Consider the following 27659-nt stretch of genomic DNA (forward strand, 5'->3'; position numbering starts at 1 on the left):
TTAAGTCATTTTCTACTCCCCACTGTGTGAACAGAGGACCTTAAACCATGTTTGAGTTGATAGAAAATAAGAGAAAAAAAAAAAAGAGAATTGAGGGATCTCCAAAACAAACATAATCTTAACCAAAAATTGAGGGGGGAGACGTGAAGGAATATAGTTTGGGTCCACAGGTACCCATGGAATTTTCTTTCTTTCTTTTTCTTTTTCTATCCAAAGGATAATTTATTTATGATTTACCACTTTGGGCTATAAGTAAAAGAATATATCTAGGGTGCAAAGAAAAACTAAACCAAACAAGGAATTCTTTTTTGTTTCTACGAAGGGACAAACCCATTAATCCACATGTGATGCGTTCTCTTACATTTTAGAAGGGAGGGGTATTTTTATCTTTTCACCATGGGTGTGCCCCATTCAATATCATTTTATGCCCAAATCACTTCCCTGGATTTGTTACCCGCAACACTTACCCATCAAACTCCAATAATCAATGGAGAATAAGATGATCGTGACCCTTGATGTGAAGCTTGTCAGAGGCCCACGAGAAAATCATGAAATCATGGAAGGGCTCCTGTAAATCGTGTGGCTGTGAGTTAATTGACCCCACTCAATCCATTAGTTCATAACAGATCCATGTGTTTGTGGATTTAGCACAGTTTAATTAATTAACCATCTATACGAATACAAAGATTAGTACAAATCTCCATCTCTGTTTTCTGGGTTGTTTACTAAACATTGATTAGACCAAATAAAACCAAAGTTATATTTTAATGACTCCTGAATTAATGATTGCTTTGCATGGCAAAGGCTTTATGCAACTATAAATCTTCCACGAAGCTTTGGTTAAATGTCTCATTCTACTTCTCTGTCATTCTCTCTCTCCCTCTCTTTCTATCTCTCACTATATATTGCGAACATGGATTATTGGATTATGAACTTCTGGAAACTGGAGATTTTTTCTCCGTCGCTCCTCACTAGAGCAACCAGGAATATCGGTTAGTCAACTATCTGTTGAACCCACAGAAAGGTACGGACGGTTTTGAAGGATTTGCTCGACGCAGGTGGTGAGTTATAAACTTATAATAGGTGGTGGTGGTGGTGGTGAAATCCTTCAGGAGATCAAAATTTTTGGGTTCGAAATTAGGTGAGACCATGGACCATGCTGGCGTATACTTGTTTTTTTTTTTGGTATTATTTTTGTTTTGTTTTACCTGTATGGAGTTCCTGGCTTTCTTGTTTTTCGGTCCAAGGTGTTTTTCTCGGTCTTCTGAAAATGGGTCTTGTAGTTTGTCTTTGTTCTGAACTTTTTTGATGGTTTTTGGATTTTAGAGTTGGCAGAGGATTCAAATTTTATCTGAGAAATGTGCCCTTGATTTCTTATCTTTTATGGTTTCTGGGTTTCCCATACACTGTGCTTGTTTTGCTTCTGAATGATGCGGGTTCTAGAAACTTGAGCAGATAAAAGGAAAAAGAGGTTTGGCCTTTGTACTCAGTTGGGTCAAGCCTCCACTAGCTCTTTCTTTTCTTCATTTGGTGGAACCTAATCTTTCTGTTCACTCTGTTTGTGTGTATGTCTATTTGTTCTGTTTTGTTTCTTCTAATTTACTGAAGATAATGATGCTTTACCATATCGGAATTGGTAAAATTCTTTGACTGCAGTAGAAAAACAAAGTCATTAATTAGTTGATAGAAATCGTCAGAGAACAATGTAACACTGCCCTGAATCCGACTGGCTTTATAGGGAGTGGTTTAGACTATTGCTTGGTTGTGGGACTTGGACTTAGTTTATCATTTCTGGTAATAACCATACCTTCTATATTCATGTGTCGTATGGGGCTTGGTGATGACTTGATATGGCTCAAACAAACGCAAGGAAAAAAAAAATAAACTCTTTTGATAGACAGTAGTTCCTGTGAAATTGGCGTTGCAGGTTGGGCTACAGGCTGAGCGTATGCCTGGAAACAAGTGCAACCGTAATGCTTCTGTCCCCACAACTCGATTGGAGAGGCTCCTAAGAGAAAGAGAGCTAAGGGAGCTAAGGAAATCCAACAGGGCATTTCATCCAAATGAGGAAGGTAGTGATGGTAACAGGGAGACCGAACCATATGAGCATGGATTGAACTCAAGAGAGGGTAACAACTGCAAAGTTCCCTATGATCAAGAGTCTTTTGATGCAGCTTCAGCAGTGAGATCATATAGCGAGGGATATGAACGACAAGAGAAAAGGCCTTCCAAACAACGACTGTTGGTAGTGGCAAACAGGTTGCCTGTCTCTGCAGTTAGGAGGGGTGAGGATTCATGGTCTCTGGAGATAAGTGCAGGGGGTCTGGTCAGTGCTCTGCTTGGTAGGTGGTTGCTAAACTCTTGTTTCAATTGTTACTTGTTGTTGTTCTTTAGTTTTATTTTCTTTTCTTCAGTTTCATATGTTTTGTTGGTTTTCTTTTAGTTTTTTCCTCCAAAATGAGCACTTCTTTTTTGTTTCTTTACTGAGTTTTTGCCTTGTTGCTAACAATATGTTGGATTACATTATTCTTTACAGTTTAAATATAGACCTTTAATGTTCTTCACACACACACACACACACAGACACATACACACCTGTATGTTTTGAGTTTTTCACCTGAAAATGAGAAAGTGCGTCCTGGATAATTTTCTCATAGGAGTGAAGGAGTTTGAGGCAAGATGGATTGGGTGGGCTGGTGTAAATGTACCTGATGAGGTTGGGCAGAGAGCTCTTACTAAAGCCCTTGCTGAAAAGGTATAAAGTCTTGGTTTGTCCTTCAGATTTTATTTGATATGCAGTTTATTGACATTTCCTATATGCTCCTACCATTTTGAATTCAATGGGTTAATTAACTCTATATTTTTGCATCATCAAAGTGATTGTTGAGTTCCTCATGGCTCACCCTACTAAAGTATTTTTAATTAAATGCAGAGATGCATCCCAGTTTTCCTTGATGAGGAGATAGTTCATCAATATTATAATGGCTACTGCAATAACATCTTGTGGCCTCTTTTTCATTACCTTGGACTTCCACAAGAAGATCGTCTTGCAACCACCCGGAGTTTTCAGTCCCAGTTTGATGCATACAAGAGGGCAAATCAGATGTTTGCTGATGTGGTAAACAAACATTATGAAGAGGGAGATGTTGTTTGGTGCCATGACTACCATCTTATGTTTCTCCCAAAATGCTTAAAGGAATATAATAGAAACATGAAAGTTGGCTGGTTCCTCCACACACCCTTCCCTTCATCAGAAATTCATAGGACATTGCCATCCCGATCAGATCTTCTGAGAGCTGTTCTTGCTGCAGACTTAGTTGGGTATGTTACTGTTGTACTCTGCACCAATATTTTGAAGCACATTTCATGGCATATCTCCTGTTTTTCTTTGTCTTATGTGCTGAAAATTGTTGCATGCCTTTTTTAAAAGATCATATGGATAAAAGCTAAAGTTTGTTGTATCATCACATAACATAGAATATGGTTATGTTTATACATCTAAAAATAGCATGGCATTTCATGATTTAATGTTCAATACTAGTTTTTTCTTCAGTAAAAAAATTCAGTACTGGTTGGAAATGATGTATCTTTGATATTGATCCTGCAACTTCAGTGGAATTGAGAAAAATAGGCATTAGATCTGGTAATACTTTTAGCTTTGTTTTCTTGGTGCTGAGATGGTATGATTCCAAAACAGAGAGAAGAGGAGGAGAAGGGAGAAGATATAAAAGAGAGAAGAGAGACAGAATTGAGAGAGGCAAAAAGTCAACTGGCGGCGCTGGTTTATTTGGTATTTATACTAGGGCGACTATACAGAAAAAAGAAAAGAGAAAATTACAAAGGTGCCCTTGCGGCACTAAACTTAAAATAAACTAAGTTATTTCAACACTCCCCCTCAAGTTGGGATGTAGATGTCAATCATGCCCAACTTGTCACATAAATCATCATGCCGCGAGTGATGTAAGCGGTAAGCCTTTTGTAAATATATCTGTCAGTTGCCCTTTAGAACTCACATATGGGGTGCACACTTCCTCATTAACAATTTTCTCTCTAACGAAGTGTTTGTCAACCTCTATATGCTTAGTTCTATCATGAAGAACTGGGTTGGCTGCAATATTGATGGCAGCCTTGTTATCACAATACAAGGACATACGGCCATCAACAGGAAAACCTAGTTCGTTCAACAGATTCTTTATCCACATGCCTTCAGCCACCCCATGGAACATTGCTCTGTATTCAGCTTCAGCACTAGACCTAGCCACCACATTTTGTTTCTTGCTTCCCCATGTGACTAGGTTTCCTCCCACAAAGGAACAATATCCACTAGTAGACTTTCTGTCATCAACTGATCCAACCCAATCAACGTCTGTATATACTTCAATCTTCAAATGACCATTCTTTTGGTATAACAAACCAGCTTCAGGAAACTTCTTTAGGTATCTGAGTATTCTTTCTACTGCCTCTAAGTATATGGTCTTAGGAGCATGCATGAACTGACTAAGAACACCTACTGCATAAGCAATGTCTGGCCTGGTCATGGATAAATACAGGAGCCTTCCTACAAGTCTTTGGAATTGTTTTACATCTTTGACAACTTCACCACAACAGTCACCAAGTCTATGATTTGGATCAATGGGAGAGTCGGCTGGCTTAACCCCTAGTTTTCCTGTATCCTATAACAGATCTAGGATGTATTTCCTCTAAGCAATGAAGATCCCCTTTTGAGAGTGGGCCACTTCAATTCCAAGGAAATATCGAAGGGGACTTAAATCCTTCACCTCAAATTGAGTGGCTAAGAAATCTTTTAGTCTCTGAATTTCAACCTTCCAGTTACCTATGATTAATATGTTATCAACATACACTATCAAGGCTGCAATCTTTCCCTCTCCTCTTTTCACAAATAGAGTATGACCAGTCTAACATTGTTTGTATCCAATCTGCCGTATAGCCAGATGAAACTTGTTGAACCAGGTTCTCGGTGATTGCTTCAGACCATACAAAGACTTTTTTAGTCTGCACACTTTTTGCTCTTTGCCTAGGGCACTAAAGCCAGGAGGTTGGACCATGTACACCTCTTCCTCAAGGTCTCCATTCAGCAAGGCATTTTTAATGTCTAGATGATGAAGATCCCAATTAAGATTTGCTGCAAGGGAGAAAAGAACTCTAATGGAGTTCATCTTGGCTACTAGGTCTAAAGTCTCTACATAATCTACACCATATACCTGGGTAAACCCTTTTGCCACCAACCTAGCCTTGTACCTTTCTATCATGCCATCAGCCTTGTGCTTCATTGTGAACACGCACTTGCACCCTACCAGTTCCTTACCCTCAGGAAGATCCACTAATTCTCACATACCATTTTTATGTAGGGCATTTATCTCTTCTTTCATTGCATCTGTCCATTTAGGTACTAAGAGAGCTTCTGCCACATTTTTTGGGTAGGGACACTGTCAATGGAAGAAATGAAAGCACGAAAGAAGGGTGAGATGTTCTCATAGGTAACAAAATGGGTAATAGGATACTTGGTGGTACAAGACCTAACTCCCTTCCTTTTTGTAATGGGAATGTCAAGGTCACCACGAAATGGAATATCTATGGCAAGAGGATTAGGAACATCAATAGGAATGATAGTACCTGGTTGGATATGATCTGTCCCTGGTGAATCTGATGATGTTGGCGGTACAGTTTCAGGTTGTTCCACAACTCTTGAATTTAGATGGCTCTTGCGACAACGAAAAACACGGAATAGAGGAGGGCCAGGCAAAGGAGGGAGAACCTGAACTTGAACTGGTTTCTCCTCCACTTTACTCTCCCCCTAAGGAGAAACCGGGAAAAAAGGATCACTTTCAAAGAAAGACACATCCATAGAGACATAGTACTTCTTGGAAACGGGGTCAAAGCATCGATAACCCTTTTGGGAAGAAGGATAATCCAAGAAGATACAAGGAATGGTACGAGGATCAAGTTTTCCACGAGTAGGAGAAAGGTCCTGGACGAAACAACGACAACCAAACACACAGATAGGAATAGAGAAGAGGGGAGCCTTGGGAAAAAGAAGTTGAGGTGGGGCCTTGTACCCTAACAAGCGAGAGGGCATACGGTTGATGAGATAGGCAACACACAACACAACATCCAACCAGAAACGTTTAGGAACATTCATGTGTATAAGTAACCCGCGAGCAACTTCAAGGAGATGACGATTCTTTATTTTTGCAACACCATTTTGCTGGGGGGTTCTAGAGCAAGAGCTATGGTGTATGGATCCGCATGAAGCAAAAAACTCCGTGAGATCACTATGGAAATATTCTTTGGCATTGTCTGATTGGAAAATTTGGATTTCCGTTTGAAACTGAGTGAGTATCAAGCGTTGGAAATCTTTAACGATTTTTGGTACTTCATCTTTGGACTACATAGGGTACACCCATGTATATTGGGTGTAGTCATCAGTAAGTGTAATGAAATATTTATAGCCAAACTCGGATGTTAAAGTAACAGGGCCCTAGACATCAGGATACACAATACGGAAAGGAAAATCAGATTTATTATTTCTTGAAGTAAAGTGATTTCTACAATGTTTGCTCAACTGACAAGTTTGACATGTGAAATCCGACACTGACACTGATTTAAATAAATATGGTAACAACACTTTCAATGACTCAAAAGATAAATGACCTAAACGATTGTGCCATAAAAGGACTTGACTCTTATTAAACAGACTCTTGGACTCAATAGCTGCAAGACAAGCTTTATTCTCCAGCATGTAAAGACCATCTACCATATGACTTGTACCAATTGTCTTCCCCGAGGCCAAATCCTGTATCATACAAGAGGAAGGAAAAAAGGTTACTAAGCAGTTTAACGAATTTGTTATACTACTAACAGAGAACAAATTTATCGGTAGTTTAGGAACATGTAGAACATCAGAGAGGGTGAGTCCAAGAGGAAGGGGGTGGTTCCTTGACCAGCTATGGTGGAGAAAGAACCATCAGCAAGTCTCACCTTGTCCCAACTAGATAATAGATGATAAGATTGGAAACAATTGGACTTACCCATCATATGGTTTGAAGCTCTAGAATCTATTATCCAAGGGGAATCTGAGGGATGATAGGGCACATGGAAAGTTGTGGCAGAATTACTGTTACCTGATGTAGATGTAAAGAAAGTCGAGGGTGGAGAAGCAGAATCCATCTGGCGGATTGCCCTCCCATACAACTCCAAATGGTCATGGAAAGAATTAATGATATCTTCTCTCGGATCAGTCTCGGAAGGACTCATAGTAGTGGTTGATGATTGAGGCTCTTGAGAGGCTAAATTTGCTACATTAAACTTTCTCTGACCTTGCTGTCCTAGCTTCTTGTTTTGATCCGGCTTTTTACTCATTTTCTGAGCCCACTTTGGCTTCCCGTGAAGCTCCTAACATGTCTCTCGAGTATGCCTAGTCTTCAGACAGTGTGTACACTGTTAGTGGTGTTAGTGAAGGGGTATTTCAGTCTTTGTACTTGTTGAGAATGTTGATGTGTACGGTTATGTTAGTTCGAGTGCCTCTTACTTAAAGAAGGGCACTCAAGTCTTTTCCAATAAGTTAATAATATAATAACAGGTCTGGCCGAATCTAGGGACGACTTTTCTCTAATTCGAACCACCCTTTCTCTCTTTCCTCTCTCTTTTCTCTTCTTCTTTCCTCTCATACTTCTTGCTGTTTACTTTACTTTATAGTCAACGAACAAGACAGAATTCTAGGGCAGGTCAAACTTCAACATGGTATCAGAGCGAGGTTCACCAAATCAGACTTGCTAGAATTCTGTCTTCTGCGCATTCGAATTAGGGTTTCTCAGCTGTGAGTTGGAGACTGGGAAAAGGGCTGAAAAGGAGTGATCGCCCTCTTCCCTAGGAGGCTCCTATGCCTCCGATTGTGTCGTTGGTGATTGGTTGTTGTGGTTTCTAAGCCCTAGTTAGGGCTGGTACGTGTGGTGCAGTGGTGTCTCAGCCCTTCGTGTGGTTGGCCTTCAGGCGATGAGGTAAAGTTTTTTTTATGCATATTTTTCTGTTATGGAATACATGAGAGGTGTAGTACAGTTCGCATGATGGGTTTTTAGATTGCAGTATGCTAGGGTTTATGCTAGGGTTTATTCTGGTTTGTGTGTGATTCGAAGGGCAATAGTGTCTACTTAATGGTGAAAACTTCCTGTAGTTGTGGATTAGGGTTGGTGGTGTTACAAGTGTTGCAGTTTTCAGCATTTAATACTGCTGAAATCAGTGTGCAGATTTCGGTGAGTAGGGTTTGTGGTGTTGCAGTTCTCAGCATTTATTACTGTTGAAATCAGTGTGTAGATTTCGGTGAAGTGTTTGCGTGTAGTGTGCAGTGTGTAGTGCTCATAATTCAGTGCTTAGAATTCAGTGATAAGGGAGTTCGTCAATGGTAGATTACAATGATAGTAAACCTAGTGTCATGATATCTACTGACTACCTGAATGTCCAAATGACCTCTATTAAACTGAATGGAGAGAATTATGTCCCTTGGGCCAAGTTTGTAGAGGTTTTTCTGAAGGCGAAGAAGAAAGTGAAGCATATAAGAGAGGAGAACCCCCCCGCAAATTCTCAGGAGTATGAAGACTGGGAACAGGAAGATGCACAGATCATTACATGGTTGTGGAACAGTATGGAACCCAAAATCAGTGTGAACTTCATGTTTCTTGACACAACCAAAGAGGTGTGGGATCATGATAAGAAACTGTATTCAGGTCAGGATAATACCACTTGGGTATATCAACTGTATCAGGAATACTTCAATCTGCAACAGGGAAATCAGAGCCTTGAGGAGTACTATGCCAGTGTGAGGAATATCCGTAATGAGTTAAATGTCTATCATCCTCTCACTTCAGATGTCAAAGTTCAACAGCAACAACGAGAGCAGCTTGATGTGACACGGTTTCTGGTGGGGTTGAAGTCTGAGTATGAACCAGTACGAGCCCAGATACTAGGGGGATCTGCTCTTCCATCTTTAGAGGAGGTGTTTGCTTGTCTTTGGAGGGCTTCCAATGGATCTATGGACTCTAATGTCTCTGATAAATCAGCATTTGCAGTGTCGAGAGGTCGAGGTGGTAGAAGTGGGGCTCAAGGAGCCCAGCCTGGCAGGAGTGGTAGTGGTGGATCTACACATATCCATGGTGGTGGTCGTACTGGAGGCAGAGATTCAGGGGGAGCTCGTGGTAGAGGACGTGGCTCGGGTCCACGGAAGTGTACTCATTGTGGTTTGGATGGACATACCATTAACTACTGCTATGACTTACATGGTCCTCCCTCGACGTGGGCCAACAATGCCATGACTAGTGACACCGGTTTCAGCTCTAGACAGGAGAACCAGTCAGCTGACCCGATGCCCTCTACTCCCTCAGACGGTTCAGGCAAGGAGATGGTGAGTGTTCCTCGGGATGAGTATGAGAGGTTTGTTCAATCCAAGTCGCAGCAGAACACAGCTTCCTTTGCACACTCAGGTATGGCTTGTTTGGCATCCACACCCAACCCCTGGATTATTGACTCTGGAGCCTCCGATCACATGACGGGAACTCTAGGTGTGTTTTCATCTCTCACTCATTGCTCAACATCACAATTTGTTACCCTTGCTAATGGCTCCACATCATCTATCTGTGGTGTTGGTAATGTTGACTTAGACCCTGTATCCTTATCCACTGTTTTATATGTACCTAAGCTTTCATTTAATCTTATGTCTGTTAGTAAGCTGACCAAGTGCCTTAAGTGCTCCATCACATTTTTCCCTTCTATGTGTGTTTTTTAGGATCTCAAGAAGGGTATGAAGATTGGTGGAGGGCATGAAGCCGGTGGATTGTATTATCTTGATGGTAGTGGACGAACGTCAATGGCCCTTCAGTCATCCATTTATCCTCTCTAGTGGCATTGTAGATTTGGTCATCCCTCGTTGAAAGTGTTGCAGTCCTTAGTCCCTTCATTGAGTCAACTTTCTGTTTTAGATTGTGAGTCGTGTCAATTTGGGAAACACCATCGTGTTCCCTTTCGTTCTAGGGTCTATAACCGTGTGTCGAGTCTTTTTTCTTTAATTCATTCAGATGTTTGGGGTCCTTATAAAGTGATGTCATATAATGGATACAGATATTTTGTTATTTTTGTTGATGACTGTTCAAGAATGACGTGGCTTTATTTAATGAAAGAAAGAAGAGAATTATTTGCCATCTTCCAGAAATTTTATGTTGAGATCCGCAATCAATTTGGCGTTCACATCAAAATTTTCCCTTTTGATAATGGTCGTGAATTCTTGTCTTCATCTTTTCAAGAATACTTGGTGCAACATGGAATTATACACCAAACTTCATGTACCTACACTCCGCAACAAAATGGGGTTGCTGAGAGAAAGAACCGCCATCTTGTAGAAACGGCATGCTCCTTCATGCACCACATGACTGTTCCCAAAACCTTTTGGAGCGATGCAATGCTCACCTCTTGTTTCTTAATTAATTGGATGCCCACGTCTATCCTTGATGGTCGTTCTCCTTTTAGTGTCTTATTCCCCAACATGTCTCCGTTTCCGCTTTCTCCTCGGGTATTTGGGTGTGTCTGCTTCGTTCATAATCTGGGTCCTGGGACTGACAAGTTAGATGCACGTTCCCTGAAGTGTATCTTCCTTGGCTATTCCCGAACCTAGAAAGGGTATAAGTGTTATCATCCCAGTTCTCGTCGTTCCTTGGTATGTGTTGATGTTACATTCTTCAAGTCTACTCCGTTCTTCGTGGGGTCCGGTGCTGCTGCTTCCTCCACATCACCACCTCCTCTTCCTCTTCCTCTTCCTGTGGCTGATCCACCTCCTCTGGTTCCAGTCATGCCTACGTCCTTGCCTCCGGTGCCACCGTTGGTTGACCGTCCACCCATCCGTCACGTGTATACACATCGCCCGCGTGTACCGGCTGCAGCTCCTCCAGCTTCATCTCCGTCGACAGATCCAGCTCTAGCTCCGACACCAGCCTCCGACCAAGATCTTCCTATTGCCTTCCGGAAAGGTAAATGTACTTGCACCCTTCACCCTATTTCCAATTTTGTTTCCCTTACCCACCTCTCCGCCTCTCATCGCTAGTTCATATCTTTGTTATCCTCCATGGTTGTTCCTAAGGATGTCCAGGAAGCCCTTACCTCTCCAGAGTGGTGTCGTGCTATGGAAGAAGAGCTCTCTGCTCTGCATCATAATCACACTTGGGATCTCACCGCTCTTCCTCCTGGGAAGCAAGCTGTCTGTTGTAAGTGGGTGTATAGTGTTAAGTACTTTCCAAATGGTCGTGTTGAGCGCCTGAAGGCGCAGCTGGTTGCCAAAGGGTACTCCCAAACCTATGGCATTGACTACACAGAGACATTCTCCCCGGTTGCTAAGATAGGGTTAGCTCGTGTCGTCATCTCCCTTGCAGCTATGTATGATTGGCCTCTCCATCAGCTAGATATCAAAAATGCTTTTTTGCATGGTGATTTGCTCGAGGAGGTCTACATGGAACAACCACCCAGGTTTGTTGCTCAGGGGGAGGATGGTAAGGTATGCAGACTTAAGAAGGCTATTTATGGACTTAAACAATCCCCTCGAGCATGGTTTGGTAGGTTCGTTGAGGTGGTCAAGAAGTTTGGTATGAAACAGTGCCAAATTGATCACACTGTCTTCAGTTTTGACTCTTAGGCAGGCAAAATAATATTGGTGGTGTATGTGGATGATATCGTTGTGACTGGGAATGATAAAATGGGCATTGACAGATTGAAGTCAATCCTACAGGAACACTTTCAGACAAAGGACATTGGCAAGTTGAAATACTTTTTGGGCATAGAGGTAGCAAGATCTAAGCATGGCATTAATTTGTGTTAGAGGAAATATGTGCTTGATTTACTGGAAGAAACAGGGTTGTTGGGTACTAAACTGACTGAGACACCTATGGAAACAAATACGAGGCTGAGCAGTGATATAGGTGAAGTATTTGAAGACCCTGGCAGATACCGACGACTTGTAGGCAAACTAAACTATCTAACCATTACTCGGCCAAATATTTCATTTGCGGTTAGTGTGGTGAGTCAGTTCATGCAGAAACCTTTGGTCCCACATTGGAATGCAGTGCTAAGGATTGTGAGGTATCTGAAAGGAGCTCCTGGTCGTGGTTTGCTGTACAGGAGTGGTGGAAAACTGGTAGTAGAAGGATACACTGATGCTGATTGGGCAGGTTCAATGTCTGATAGACGATCTACCACAGGCTATTGCACCTTTCTGGGGGGTAACCTGGTAACGTGGAAAAGTAAGAAGCAAACAGTTGTGGCAAGAAGCAGTGCAGAAGCAGAATATAGGGCCATGGCACATACTGCTTGTGAATTAGTGTGGCTGAGGAACCTTCTATAGGAGATAGGATATGACATTAGTACTCCAGTGAAGCTCTATTGTGACAATCAGGCAGTGGTTCATATCTCTTCCAATCCAGTGTTTCATGAAAGAACCAAGCACATCGAAGTTGACTGTCATTTCGTGAGAGAGAAGGTGCTGAATGGGGTGATAGAAACTGCATATGTTAGTACGGGAAACCAGTGGACAGACTTGTTTACAAAAGGTTTGAGTCGGGGGAGAGTGGACTACATATGTAACAAGCTGGGATTATATGATATATACTCACCAGCTTGAGGGGGAGTGTTAGTGGTGTTAGTGAAGGGGTATTTCAGTCTTTGTACTTGTTGAGAATGTTGATGCATACAGTTATGTTAGTTCGAGTGCCTCTTACTTAAAGAAGGGCACTCAAGTCTTTTCCAATAAGTTAATAATATAATAACAGGTCTGGCCGAATCTAGGGACGACTTTTCTCTAATTCGAACCACCCTTTCTCTCTTTCCTCTCTCTTCTCTCTATTTTCCTCTCCTACTTCCTGCTGTTTACTTTACTTTACAGTCAACGAACAAGACAGAATTCTAGGGCAGGTCAAACTTCAACATACACCATAGCTTATCTTTGTCATCAACTTTCTTTTGGAAGTCACTTTTCTTGAAGGAATTTCCACCACCCGTAGCAACACCCCCTTTAGCTGGTAAAGCAACATGCTCTCCCTCGGGATTATTCATCACATTCCGTCTGCTCTCTTTTGACTGTACTAGAGCATATACTTCTTGTACTGTTGGGAGGTCTTTACCCCCCAATATCTGAACCCCGATAGATTCATATGTGGGATTCAACCCTATAAGAAAGGCAAACACTCGTTGTTGGGAAACCAGAGACTTGTATGCTTTGGCATCTGCATCACATTTCCAGTCTATATTCTGATAGTGATCTAGTTCCTTCCAAACAGAAGTCAGGTCTGAATAGTAGGTGGAGAGACTCTTCTCCCCCTGTTTACAAGTTGAGGAGGCAGTTTGCAACTGATATATTTTAGCATAATGCCGTTGTTCGGAGTATGTAGGCTGTGCCTAATCCCATATCTCATGAGTTGTTTCTGCCCACATGAAGGTCTTTCTCACTTGTGGCAGCATAGACAATAACAGCCTTGACAACACCATGCTGTTTCCCTGGTCCCACCTATCATGTTCCACACCACTAGACTGGGGTTTTCTGATTCTGCCATTGATATACCCCACTTTTCCCCTTGCAGTTATGCAGAGCTTGATTCCCCTTGACCATTCTAAGTCATTGAGGCCATCAAAGGGAATCACAGCCATGGGAAAACTCATGTCAAAACCTCTGCTCATCCCACTCTGACTAGAGGTTACACTAGACATACCAAAATCTTTAGAAGACATAGAAGCCGAATCTGATCAGTCACAATCCAGCTTGAGAACAAGTTTTCAATTCAGTTCAGACTCACAGTACAGTCTAAAACAGGTGGCAGTTTCAGTTCAGTCACACTTCTGGACACAAGAAAGCTTGTTCTCACACAAAGAAATCAAAGCTGGTCACACACCATTACTGTTCTCAGATTTTTGGCCTTACTGAACCATTTTAGACTGATCACACACCATTTCAGATGTGTAAGGTATATCAAAGAAACAGATCTGACCATTCCCTCTAGCAATAAATCAACTTTCACACAGTAACTTAGGTTCAATGTAAATAGAAGAAGGAAATAAACTGCTGTCACAGCAGTTACAGATCTGCAGTCTTGAAGAAATCACACCTTTCTGGGCATAAGGATCACTCGATCCACATGCATTGAGAGAAGACACTCTCACACCAGCCGCAGGTCATTAGATCCACATAACCCACTCATCTAGGTACAAAAGGATCAGTTCGGTCCCCATAACTGATGAAGAAAAATAAAGAAAAACTCACAGCATTCGATTTTTCTCTCCCCTGATAACTTCTGGGCTCATGACCAAGAGAAAAGAACTATCTTGCAGTGAGCTTCCTCACACGTCTACCAGAGATCTTGTTCTTTGGTTCGATCACCAATAGACAAAAAAGGAAAGAAGCGCCGCCCTGGTCCTAAGATTGGATCTGCCGCTCTGATACCATGTTTTCTTGGTGCTGAGATGGTATGATTCCAGAACAGAGAGGAGAAGAAGAAGGGAGAAGAGAGAGGCAAAAAGTCAACTGGCAGCACCAGTTTATTTGGTATTTATACTAGGGCGACCATACAGAAAAAAGAAAAGATGTAAAGAGACTGGGCCGAATGGGCCCTAACAGCTGCTTGTGTGATATCCTTTATTTTTATCTTTTATTTTATGTTGATGGGCCTCACTTAGTGGGCCTGTTATTTGTTCTTGTTTTATTTTCTTTATGTAATTGCTAAGTTGGCCGCCCACTTAAGGGCATACTTGTCATCATTAATTTTTAGAGATTAATAAAATAGGGTTAGAGGAGAAGGGTGAATGATTCGACTTCTTCTTCTCTTACCTCTTCTCTTCGACATACACAGCTCTTGCACTATTATTCAGATCTGATTTGCACTGTTGATTACTGATTTTAAACCTGATATTAGAAGACTGATTCACATCTTGGTATCAGAGCGGGTTCAGTTCTTCTTTCTTCCTTTTTCTTCGTTCCTGTACACTCTAAAATCAAGAGTATGGAGAGATAGGTTCTCTATAGTATAGAGAATCACTTGCCTAGTTGGTAGAAGGGTTTGGAGATTTATGTTCTGGCCAGATTTTGCCAAGAAGTGATGCTGTTTTGCTGCTGCCCAAAACCCTAGCCAACTAGAGATTTTCGAGGTTACCAGGAAAGGTGAAGCTTGGGTGTGGCGCTCTGTGCTTGGAAGGTGTCTCGTGACTGCTAAAGGAGGGCAGTTCAGGTTAGGAAGAGTTTGGGTCAGTCTGGTTGGTGTGGCACCATCTTCTCTCTTCCTCCCATCTTCTCTCTTCTCCCAAGTTAATATATCTGCTAGCATATTGACTGATCTTCTTGCTCATCTAAATGAGGTATTCATTTTATAGACCAAAGATTTAGCCTTCCCAATCTGATGCTAATAATATTTTGTTTTGATAAATGGCAATATTTATTAGATTCAAAATAAGAGAGTTATACAGTGGAGGCTTCCAAACAGAGGCACAAGATGCGACCTCAGTTACAAAGTTTGAATTTCAATTTAGCCCACCATAACTGATTTCTATACACCCCTTACTTGGCTAACAAGTCAGCCATTCCATTTGCCGATCTCATTTTCCATTGAACTCTAAGAGTCATGTTTCTAGTCAGTCATTTAAATCTTATATTTTCCCCTGCATGTCCAAATTACTGATTCCAGTTCCTCCAGCCAACCAACTATCAGTTTAGTCCCCTTCAATTGGTAGTTGGTCATAATTCAGCTCTCTAGCTAACTGTGCTCCCTGCAAAACTGCTTGAAATTCATCACGAACTGAATCCCCCACTCCAGTCAGACCTGAAAATAAAGCAAGAACATGGCCCTTTGCATTCTTGGGCACTCCCCCAATTCGAAGGCCCTGGATTGCCTAGGTTGTTGCCATCGAAGTTTAGTTTTATGAATCCTTGTTTAGGAGGCATCCAAGCTATGTTAGGCCTCTCCTTAGTATTAGAAATTTTATATAACAGCTCCTAATTCCACCTAATGCCATCAAAAGAATAGTTTGAGAAGATACCCAAAGCTCTAGCCCAATGTATAGCTCTGTTTATTAGGAACTCCCATACAACTAGGGGTGAGCAATTGGTTTATTCAGTTAAAAACCGAACCGAATAAACCGAATTTTTAAAAACTGAACTTATAAAATATAAAGCTGTACCGAAACCGAATTATTAAAAAACCGAAAAAACCGAAACCGAATTTTTCGGATTGGTTTTTGGTTATTTCAGTTAAAACTGAATTTTATTAATATTATACTAATACATATTATATATTATATATTAATATATTTATGTATATTATAATATATGTATATGTTAATGTATATTATATATAATATATAATATATATTATATACATATTAATAATATATATTATATTAGGTATATAATAAATTTTGGTTAATTCGGTTTTTTCGGTTAATCGAATTTCTAATCTTGAAAACCGAAACCGAAACCAAAAATTTTTAAAACCGAATTAACTAAACCGAAAATTTCGGTTTGGTTTTTCGGTTTTAACCGAATAATGCTCACCCCTACATACAACATCCTCCCATCTTACCTTGTTGAAAATTCTAGCATTTCACTTCTCCCAAACTGTCTGAACCAGTGTAGCTCTCACACATCTCCATAGAGCCTCACCCCTTCTCAAAGGCCATCTAAAGGTTGCCAGGTCAAATAGATTTAAAAGAAAAGGGTGGGCTTGGGATAGGAAACATAGTTTAAAAGAATATATCTCTCCTAGGAAAGTGGTTGTGGAGATTTCCATTAGAAAGAGAAAGGCTTTGGCAAAGGGTTATTGGAAGTATACATGGATGGGTGAACAACTAGGATGCAAAGGTAGCCCCCAATGCAACTCCAACCTCTCTATGGAAAGCAATATATGAGGTGTATCCTTTTTCTCTTAACCATTTTTTGTTTGATGTGGGGAATGGCCTAAGAGGACCTTTGGTTAGGGGAACACCCGCTTAAGGTCCAATTTCCTTTTCTTTACGTACTATCCAACTATAAGGCAAAACCTATTTCTAAATTTGTGTTTTTCTCTACCTCAGGTTTAAATTGGGACTTTGGGTTTATAAGGGGCCTTTGGGAGATGGAGTGTGAACCTCTCATCCTTCTCTTGGCCAAGCTTGGTTCTATCTTCTTGGATCAAAACACCAAGGGCACTAGTGTTTGGTCACTCTCCTAGATGGCTTGTTTACCTGTTCTTCCTTCTTCAATTTCTTAATACAACCTTTTACTTTGGGGGTGAACTTCCTGTCAAAGAAATTTAGAATAAGCCAATCCCTCCATAAAGTTCAGGCCCTTTGTTGGGAGGCCTTCATTGGAATGATTAACACTTGCTACTTTGTTGGAACCCCAATTGACCCTAACCACAAGTTGAATGCCACAGACGGAGATGTTCTTCTAGATAGAGAGGTCTATCAAAGATTGCTTAGCTGTCTTCTCAATCTATGTTTGACAAGACCAGATATATCTTATGCAGTTAGTGTGGTTAGCTAGTATATGCACGAGCCCAGAACCTCACATGCAAGCTGTAAATAGGATTCTCACTTACTTGAAGGAGTGTCTTGGCAAAGGAATGTTATACTCCAATCATGGGCATTTGAAGATTGAGGCCTACACAGATGCAGATTGGGCAAGGTCAATGGATGACAGAAGATCTACTTCTGGCTACTGTGCCTTACTTGGGGCCAATGTGATCTTGGAGGAGCAAGAAGTAATCTGTTGTTCGCTCTAGTGTAGAGATAGAATACAGGTCAATGGCTCATGGGGTTTCAAAGTTGCTATGGTTGAAGATCTTGCTAACATAAATGGGAATTCCGACAAAAAATCCTATGCAACTTTACTATGACAATTAGGCAGCTATAAACATTGCTCATAATCCTATTCAGCATGATTGTACAAAACATATTGAAGTGGATAGGAGTTTCATCCGAGAGAAAATTGATAGTGGAGAAATTTGCCTGCCCCTTGTATGAGGATCAACTTGCTGACTGCTTTACTAAAGGAGTTCACAAGCCGAAGTTTGATAGTAACCTAGACAAGCTGGGCATGATGGATATCTATACTCGGCATGATTGTACAAAACATATTGAAGTGGATAGGAGTTTCACCCTAGAGAAAATTGATAGTGGAGAAATTTGCCTGCCCCTTGTATGAGGATCAACTTGCTGACTGCTTTACTAAAGGAGTTCACAAGCCGAAGTTTGATAGTAACCTAGGCAAGCTGGGCATGATAGACGTATATACTCGGCTTGAGGGGGAGTGTTGAGAATATGCAATATGATGAAAGGGCTTTTTTTGGGTTTTTTCATTTCCACTTTGTATTTGGGCACCCAAGTAAGGGCAAACTTGTACTTTCAGAAACATTATAAACTTTTAGTCTCTGGTGTGAACAATAACTCGTGACATAACTTTGTAACATTTCTTCTTCTTCTCCTCCCTTCTTCTCCCTTCTTTTTTCTTTGTTTTTAGACTTCACCTTAAACAACTCTCTTGCACAACCACTTCCCATTTAACCAAATGATCCTTCCTTCCCTCACCAAGCTCCTACAAGAAATACCTCATAATATTCTCTAGTTTCAGCACTTCCTTCTATGGAATCCTAAAAACAGGTAGTAGATAGGCAGGTTAGCTAAAGTGGGCTTTAACAAAGTAATTCTACTCCCTAATGAGATATAGATTCTCTTCAATGTTGCCAGTTTCTTCGCACAACTTTCTATAATTGGACTCTAGAACCTGCCCTCTCGAGGGTTATCTCCTAAAGGCATGCCTAGGTGCTTCCTAGGCTAACCAGTAAAGGTGCATTGTAAAGAACCTACCACTTAATTCAGCTCCTCTTCCTCTAATTTGGCCCTAGCTACACAGCTCTCTTCAAAATTAATCTTCAAGTTTGAGATATGCTCAATAATTTCACAACCCATTTTAGGTTCCTCGCCTTCTTGGAATCTCCACCCTCGTAAAGAATAATTATATCATCTACAAACTACAAGTGTATAACTACTATGCTAACTCTACTACCCCTCCAGCCTCTAAAGATATCTAACCTATTAGCTCTTAAAATTAATCTATTGAACGCCTCTGTTATCAAGGTAAAAAGGAAGGGTGAGAGAGAGGGTCCCCTTTCCTTAATCCTCAGGAGGCTGGAAAAAAATCCCTAACCACTCCATTGACCAAAACTGAATACTGACAAGTTTTTAAACAACCTTCAATCCACCTGCACCACCTCTCCCTGAAGCCACACCTTCTCATTACTTCCAAAAGAAAAGGCCAATCTACCAGATGATATGCTTTTTCCAGGTCCAACTTACACACAAAACCTTTTTTTCCCCTTCTTTTTAAGTCTTCCACACACTCATTGGCTATCAAATTTTGATTAGTAATCTTTCTACCTTGGATAAAGGCTCCCTGGGACTGGCTTATTAGCAATGGCAGGGCTGTTTTCAATTTTAAAGAAAGTATTTTTGCCACTTTTATAAATGCTAGCCACAAAGCTTATGGGCCTAAAGTCTCTTGGCTATATGACAACTCCTTATTAGGAATTAAGGCCAGGAGAGTAGCATTAATACCAAGGCTGATAAAACGTTCCTCTTCAAACTCCTCAAAACTACCCACAGATCAAATTTAATTATCTCTCAAAAATCTTGGTTGAATGCCATAGTGAAGCCATCTGGACCAGGAACTTTGGATCTGTCCATTGAAAATACAAATACAACCATCCTAATTTTCCTCCAAATCAAAGTCCCTTTCTAACAAACTTATCATATCGTCATCCAACCTCTTCCAATCCAACCCCTCTGCATCCACCCTCCCACCTTAGTTTTTCTTGGGATTTGGGTTTAAGAAGTGGGTTGAGATCAGGAACTTGTGCATATTGATGAATTGATGGATGGTTTCTTCTTAGACTTTTCTTCACTCGATTCTAGGATTTGGATACTGTCTTCCTTGGGTTCTTTCTCTTGTGCTCCGTTTTGGTAGCTTCTCATAATTCTTCTTCATAAATCATAGCCCTTTTCTGTTAGCTTCATTTGTGCTGGACTGATTTCTTTCTAAGTTAAGGATTTTTGTTAGGAGGTATATGATAAGAAAATCAATAATTGTGAGTATATGCAAAAAAGGAGGCCCAATTGGTGCTTGTCTCTTCATATATGCTTTCTTTGTGGAAAAAGTGGGGAATACTTTCCATCTGATAACCTCTTGCCCGTTTACCTCTAATATTTGGGTATTTGAGAACAGTTTATAACTCTTTATGGTTGTAGTTGGAATCCTTTTAGAGATGTTATAAGTGTGTTCTTGTCCACCTACTTCAATCCACGTAAGAGAAGGGGGAAGACATAGTGAAGATGCATGAGAGCCACTATTATATGGATTATTTTGAAAGAAAGGAATGCAAGAATCTTTCAAGAAATGACATACTCCACGGAAGCATTGATGGAAAAATATCATAATTAAAGTAGTGCATTGGTCTCAAACATTTTTTTTAGGAGAAAAGGTAAAGTATTTCATTAAGAAAATTGAGCGTGTATACAAACCTTGCCCAGTATGGCACTGGATAAGGCAGGAAAAACTTTGTACATCCCAAAAAACCACTGTTCCAAAATCAAACAAAAAGAATGCTATGCTCAAAAGAAGAGCTACAAGGACAATTCTTGAATAACTTGTGTGTTTCCACCCATGAGTATAACCTTCCCCAAATGCCCTTTAAAACTAACTCTTCTGAACTGAACTTCTCATCAAATAGCATCTTGTTTCTTTCCTTCCAAATTGACCACAACACTGCAGCTGGCACTACCTTCCAAACAATCATACCTTTGCTCAAGAAACCACTCACAAACCATCTCTTTAACAGCACCAATAAATCCCTTGGGAAACACAACTGAACTCCAAACACCTTGTGCACTTTTGTCCATATTTCCCAACTGCAGCTGCAATGCAGAAAGTGATGCTCCATCTCCTCAGAATTGTTGTAACAGAGAACACATCTACTGGGTTCTACCACCACTCCTCTCTTTGAAAAATTGTCAACTGTTAAGCACTTCCCCAAAGTCATCACCCACAAAAAAAGAAAGAGACTTCGAGGGGAGCAACTGATATCCAGACCCTGTCTTCAGGGAAGGAAGCCTCCTTGTCATTACACAGTCTGTTATAAAAGGATTTGACTGTAAAGATTCCTGATTTATCCCCTAACCAAATCCTCTTATCCCTCCTTGTGCTATCCACCCTTACTGTATTCAGGATCTGCATCAAATCTTCCCATTGCTCCTCTTCCCAATCATTGAGGTTCCTTCTGAAAATGGGACACCTAACTTCCGCCCCTCCTTCCTGAGAGAACGCCTCTGACACTGAACATTCCTTGTTGAAAGCAATTTCATAAAGAGTTAGGAATCTGTCCTTGAGAGGGCTATCCCCACACCAAACCTCCTGCCAAAAGCTAACTCTTACCAATATCCTACTTCCATCTTTATCCCTTGCTTGAATTCCTTCACTGACAACATCATAATTAGAGTAGTACATTGGGCTAAAATATTGAAGATATTTGGGCAATCCAGGACTGGCAGATGTAGGAGTATTCAGGAATGGTCAAGGAGAGGTCGTAACTATCTACTCAGGCCCCATAGGCATTGGGGACTCCACTAGAGCAGGTTTTCTTGAATGGACTTTTGCTGGGCAAGAGGTTGAATATGAAGAGCTTAGTGGTGGAAGGTGATTCCAAAACTGTGGCGGGCTGGTTAAAGAATGGATGCTGAGACATTTTGCCATTTAGAAGGTTTTAAGGGAAACCAAGCAATGGCTGGGGACATGATTGTGACAGTAAATTGGACTCTGAGGCCAGTTCACAGTTTGGATGATTCATTAGTGAAGCAGAGAATTCCCAACACTCAACAATAGACTTCATCCACAAGTATTAACTAGCAAATAAAGAATGGATGCTGAGACATTTTGCCATTTAGCAGATTGAATATGAGGAACTTAGTGGTGGAAGGTGATTCCAAAACTGTGGTAGGCTGGTTAAAGAATGGATGCTGAGACATTTTGCCATTTAGCAGGTTTTAAGGGAAACCAAGCCAAGGTTCAAAGTATCGGAAACGCAGGGTGTATCGGAAAGACAATTTTAAGAGACGTATTGGGATGCACTTTGGATACGTATGGATACGGATGAAAAATCAGGATACACATAAACATAGTAGAAAACTCAAATAAATCCTAAAAAATATATTACTAATTATATTTACAAATTTTATATGATTGTTTTAAATGTAAAAAGCCATAATTTAATGGTTTATATAAAGTGTGACATATCAGGACACAATTAGTAACTGTTGAAAAATGATTGAATAACTAAAATGTAAAAAAAAAAAAAACTAAAATGTGAATGTCAATTTTCAAAAACAAATATAATTAATCTTAATATTTATTAGTATATAAATTTTAATAATTAATTCTAGCATTTATTAATAAACACTTGTCACTCGTTAAGAAAAGTGAAAATTTACTTAAAATAAAAAATACATATAATCATAGCAAGTAAATATGTGTGGGTCATTGGCGAACTTGTGTTTGTTAAAATCATGTGACCAAGGTTCACATCTTGCTATAGCTAAAATTTGAAGTTTTTACACTAACAAAACAAAATTAATGAGAGGGGATCATTAATTAACGGAATTAATGAGAGAGTTTGAATTAGGCGCTAAAATTCAAATTTAAATTTAAATTTGCCTTGGAGTAATTGACTAATTAAAGAGAAATTAGACTTAAATAAACGACATTAATGAGAGATTCAGTATAATATGGATTTTAACGAAACTAATGATATGTATTGAACTGTATCGGACTGTTTCGAGCCCGTATCGGCCGATACAGATCCAAAACAGCCTGATACAGGCCCAAATCGGCTGATACGTACGAAAAGAAACGGAACAAGTGATTTATACACATTCCACGTATCAGGTTCGTGTCGAAACGATACGTATCAGCTGATACGGCCCGATACGTTGCGATATTTTGAACCTTGAACCAAGCAATGGCTGGGGACATGATTGAATTGGACTCTGAGGCCAGCTCACAGTTTGGATGATTCATTAGTGAAGCAGAGAATTTCCAACACTCAACAATAGGCTTCATCCACAACTATTAACTAGCAAATAAAGAATGGAAAATAAAAGAGGAGGCAAGAATTAATTCTACCATAGCTGCTGGCTATGGAAGAACTAGAAAACAAAAAGAATTCTTTACTCAATTCCATGGAATAGATTGCCTTTTATAAGAACTGTTGACAACTTTCACATATGAAGTTTGAAAAGAAAGTTGGTAGGACTTTGACTAGGACTTTGACCATGACTTGCAGCATTTATGGTAATTTTCATCATCGCTATTTATAGAAAGTCCTAGTTTGAAAAGAAAGTTTCTAAATTTTGTTTAAAGTTTGAATACACATAGGAATTAGAAGTAGGACTTGGAAGTTAGAATCCAAATAGGAGTTGGGAGTGCTACTTTGGGTCTATACATAGTGATGATGAAAATTACTATAAATGCTAGGTAACTTGTTGACTAGGACTTTGACCATGACTTGCAGAACACAAAATCCTGCCAACTTAAACTCTTTAGTTGAGGCATTTTCACATGTTGGATTGAACTGAAATTCTACAGTATTGGAGTTCTGTAAGTGTACTTGAATGCCACCAAATTTCAGTCAAATCAAACAACATTTGGCTGGTCAAACAGTCACTTCTTTTCCAGTTGATGCATTCTGCGAGTCTACTGTTTGACCCTTTTTCTTCAATTTTCTTCATTTAGACTTGCTTAAAATCTTCTTATAAGCACTTGCATCAATTAGATCGACAAGGAGTTTCAGTTAGGGGTACATATGTTTTGGGGAATTATCAATGTAAGCTAAATGAAGAAGTTATAGAAAATTTATGGGGGATTAGGCAGTACAAGAGCCTAACAATTGGGTTTCTCTTTTTTATTCTTTTGGTAGAATTCTCTTTTGTACATAACATTCCTTTTTTCTAATCAATAAAAATTTTCACTTGTTATCAATCAAAAAAAAAAAAAGAATCGAGGAATAGACAGTTTGGAGGTTGGATGTGCTAGATCCAGGAAGAGAGGCCTTTTTATTTGTAGTGGGAGCTCGTCACCTATTTTGTTTTTTCTTTAAATTTTTTGGGGATATGGATTTTATTGCACATATTGTACATTGATTTGCATCCTCCCATATAAATTTTTTTATCATTATTGTAAAAATTTTCTTATCTCTTTTATTGAGAAGTATTTATGTTTATTTTTCTTACTAGCTACAAGACATTTCTTTGACAACTTTCACATATGAATACGAATTAATAGGATTACCTTGGTCATATTTTGGCCATTAAAAAAAAATCTTGGTCATATTTTCATCAAGTATTTCATTTGAATAACCTTGTCCAAGCCTCATAATGTGGAAAGAGATCTTAATATTTAAATCACCTATTCAGTCACGGAGCCTCATCGATCATGTTGATCGTCTTAAAACCTTATTCAATTTCTCTCTTCTAACCTAAGTATGCCACTCATGAACTCAAGAAGCTACGATCGACGATGACGACAACGGAATATTGGTGAACGACAAGAAGAAGAGGTACAAAAGGGAGTTGAAGAAGATGTGAAAGTGTTGAGGATGAAAAGGGGTGAAGGAAAATGTTGGGGAGGAAAAATGTGGTATCATCAAGGCCATCCAATGGTTAGCTTAAGAAGGAATTTCTCATTTAACAAAGCAATGATAGTGGTGAAAGAATGGTAGGATCCATCTAATGGTTGCCATAAAGGGTGCGGAATGGGTGGGCGAATTACAAAAATTTTCCTACCTTCTCCCAACTAGGAATCATATTCCCTAGATTTAGAATACAATATTCAAGGATTATACTTGAACCATAATCAAACCAGATCTGAACCAAAAGGGAACAAAAAGGATTATACCTGATCCGGAGAAACAATATCTCCTAAAGTTGGTGTTCACGCCCAAAGAAGATACCAAGATCCGCTCCTGCTGAAGATGACACAGCTGTGGATGGAACGGAACCAGCAGGGTGCGTCCTACACACTGGATCCTTCGCAAGAACCCACTGGAAACTCTGAACACTGAATCCTTCTCAGTCTTTTCTGCAAGACTGATGTCAAGAACTGATTTCTTGACTTCTTTCTCCCACAAAGATCGAATCTTACAAGAGGGGTTGGCGGCGGCTGGAGGAGAACTCCTAGGACGAAGATGGCTGAACAACTTTTCTTCTCTCTGGAGTTTTGAGATGTAATCTCTGTATGCAGAAGACTTTCTTCTCTCTTGAAAAACTTGGTTCGAAATTTGGTATATTCGAATTGTTTTCTCCTCCTTTCTTCTTGATTAAGAAATCCTCCTAATTAGGAGTTATCCCAATCCAAATCAATATTTGGATAGGGGATAATCTTAATCCTATCTGCAGATTAAGTTAGTTTACTCCTTATCTTATCAGGAGGTTACCAGATTCAGATCTAATTTGAATTTGGTCTCTCAGAGTGGATAAGGTCAAGAGCCCAATCCTTTTGCTAACATCAATCTCAGATTCGCCCCTTAGATGGGTGATCATATCAGCCCAGCTCGTAATGGGCTTTTTGGCCCATTAAGTGTTCAGTGTTTAACCAGTTTCCAATCTGCTGCCTAGTTGGGCTTCTTTGTATGGCGTGGGACCCAAACATTGATCTACACACCAGCCACATGGGTTCGGCGCAACCTTTATTACAAGGCCCAGCCGAATTCACTGAAAAGCTCAGTGACCCCTTGAGCCCATCACATGGACCCTATGGGCCCAACACTTACATTAAGTGGTCCCTGGGCCAAGCCATCTTATAAAAACCCAGGGACTGTGGGCAGGTGCAAGATTAGCCCATCAGGTATTATCCTAAATGGTCTTACACTTAACCTCTCAGCCCTTAATGATCAAGCACTGCCCGACAAGAGAAGACCTCTCCCTCGGCTGCAAGGAACAGTGCTGCACTCTCTACAAACATGGATCCCGGGAATTAAAACCTTTTGCAAATCTTTTGAAACCGTACATATACATATATATATATATATATATATATATATATATATATTAATTTTGCAAAACAAAATTCCAACGATTGAAATCAATTGCCGGCAGTTTGGTTTCCATCAGAGAGAGTGCATTCCCGATCATTACCATTGTCCGACAAAGGGGCTGATCTTGTCACTATGACCACTCACTCAGATGAATTCTCAGATTGCCCCAACATGCCCAAGTTTGACCCCCCGCTAAGGATCTCACTGATTGACATATCAAAGACAGCCCGATCTGACACCTAGTGAAGTGTCATAATCGAGTCCAGGGGTCAGGTGTAACTTTCCTGTTTTGCCCATCTGTCTCCAAGGTCTAGGGCAATACTGGAAATCTGGTCTGGTTCAAGGATTCAAGCAATCCCATACTGCATGTGGCTTGGGTCTTACCTTGATGGCCGAGACAAGCCATCCCAACACTTGGTGTCACATCAGTATCAGCCTTGGCAGGATAAATCTCCCTAGATTTATCCAATGGCTGTGAACATTTAAAACTAACACGAGTCTCTATAAGTGTCCAGTTTTAGGGTCTTACACAGAAATATACCAAACAACATGAATCAAACATGTACTTTATTTATTTACACTAAATGTCAAAAGTACATCAAATTTGGATTGAAGCTAAGGGCATACAAAACTGTCTAACAGGTGGATGCCTACCCAAACTTTGGGAGGACAAAACCAACAAAGTTGGGGGAAGGATTAGTGTTAGTAACTTCAGAAGAGGGTGTTCGTGTGAGATCCTCCTTCTTGCAGAGGTGTTTGGTTGGATGCTTTAAGGGAAAGATTTCTATTGAGGAGGCGGAAGTTGGGGCGGCAAGGTGTTGGAGAGAATTGGGTGGGGTGAGGATAAAAAAATTGATAGAAGAGTTGTACCTTTTCATCTTCTCGTCTAGGGAGGAAGCACACTAGGTTCTAACAAATGGGCCATGATGAATCCCTCATCGGAGAGGGCAGAAGTAGCTAAAGAACCTAAGGAGATTTGGATAAAAGTTTTCGGACTGCATCTTCTGTTTTGCTGCCCGAGTGTGGAGGGAAAATGAAATCTCTATGGAGGATACATTTGTATAGATGACTTTGAGGAAGAACTAAAAACCTGTGAATGGGTAAGAATAAGGGTGAAGGCTGGGGGGTTGATTCCTGAAAAAGTGGAGCTAAGGTCGGGGGACCTCTTAGTGTGGGTGTGGATTTGGAAAGAAGAAAGGCCACGGGATAGATGGAGGGGGCAGGAGAGGTAGGATTAGGGGATAGGGCTTGTGTGAAAGAGGGAGAGAAAGAGGAATCGTTGGCGAACAAGACGGTGGTGCTGGTTGATGGAGAAGACAAAAGCAGTGGGGAGAAAAGGTCACCGGATTCGAAGAAGACGTTGAGGGAGGCATAAGGGTAGTATCAGGCCGTGTGGAACACGGTTGCCTGGGATTCTGTTCATCCCTGGGGAGAGGTGTGATTCCTGACACACCTATGGAGGCCTGTCAGTTGAAGCTTGGGAGCTCAGGCAGTAAAGAAAGGGAAGTTCAAATT

At 40.4% G+C, this 27659-nt stretch overlaps 1 protein-coding gene across 1 annotated transcript in view; it reads left to right on the forward strand.

Annotated features, from left to right (window-relative positions):
* The first annotated feature begins 846 nt into the window (after positions 1 to 846).
* The window catches only part of LOC148847844 (alpha,alpha-trehalose-phosphate synthase [UDP-forming] 1-like), a 119451-nt gene continuing 92638 nt past the window's right edge, over positions 847 to 27659 (forward strand). The window contains exons 1-4 of the mRNA XM_088952281.1: positions 847 to 1141; positions 1928 to 2342; positions 2658 to 2755; positions 2933 to 3321. Of these exons, the coding sequence (XP_088808407.1) occupies positions 1949 to 2342; positions 2658 to 2755; positions 2933 to 3321 (881 nt within the window). The 5' untranslated portion in view covers positions 847 to 1141; positions 1928 to 1948. The remainder of the gene's footprint in view (positions 1142 to 1927; positions 2343 to 2657; positions 2756 to 2932; positions 3322 to 27659) is intronic.

This window comes from Nelumbo lutea, chromosome 6 (genome assembly GCF_056320005.1).
Source record: "Nelumbo lutea isolate HS-2025 chromosome 6, American lotus-T2T, whole genome shotgun sequence".
NCBI lineage: Eukaryota > Viridiplantae > Streptophyta > Magnoliopsida > Proteales > Nelumbonaceae > Nelumbo > Nelumbo lutea.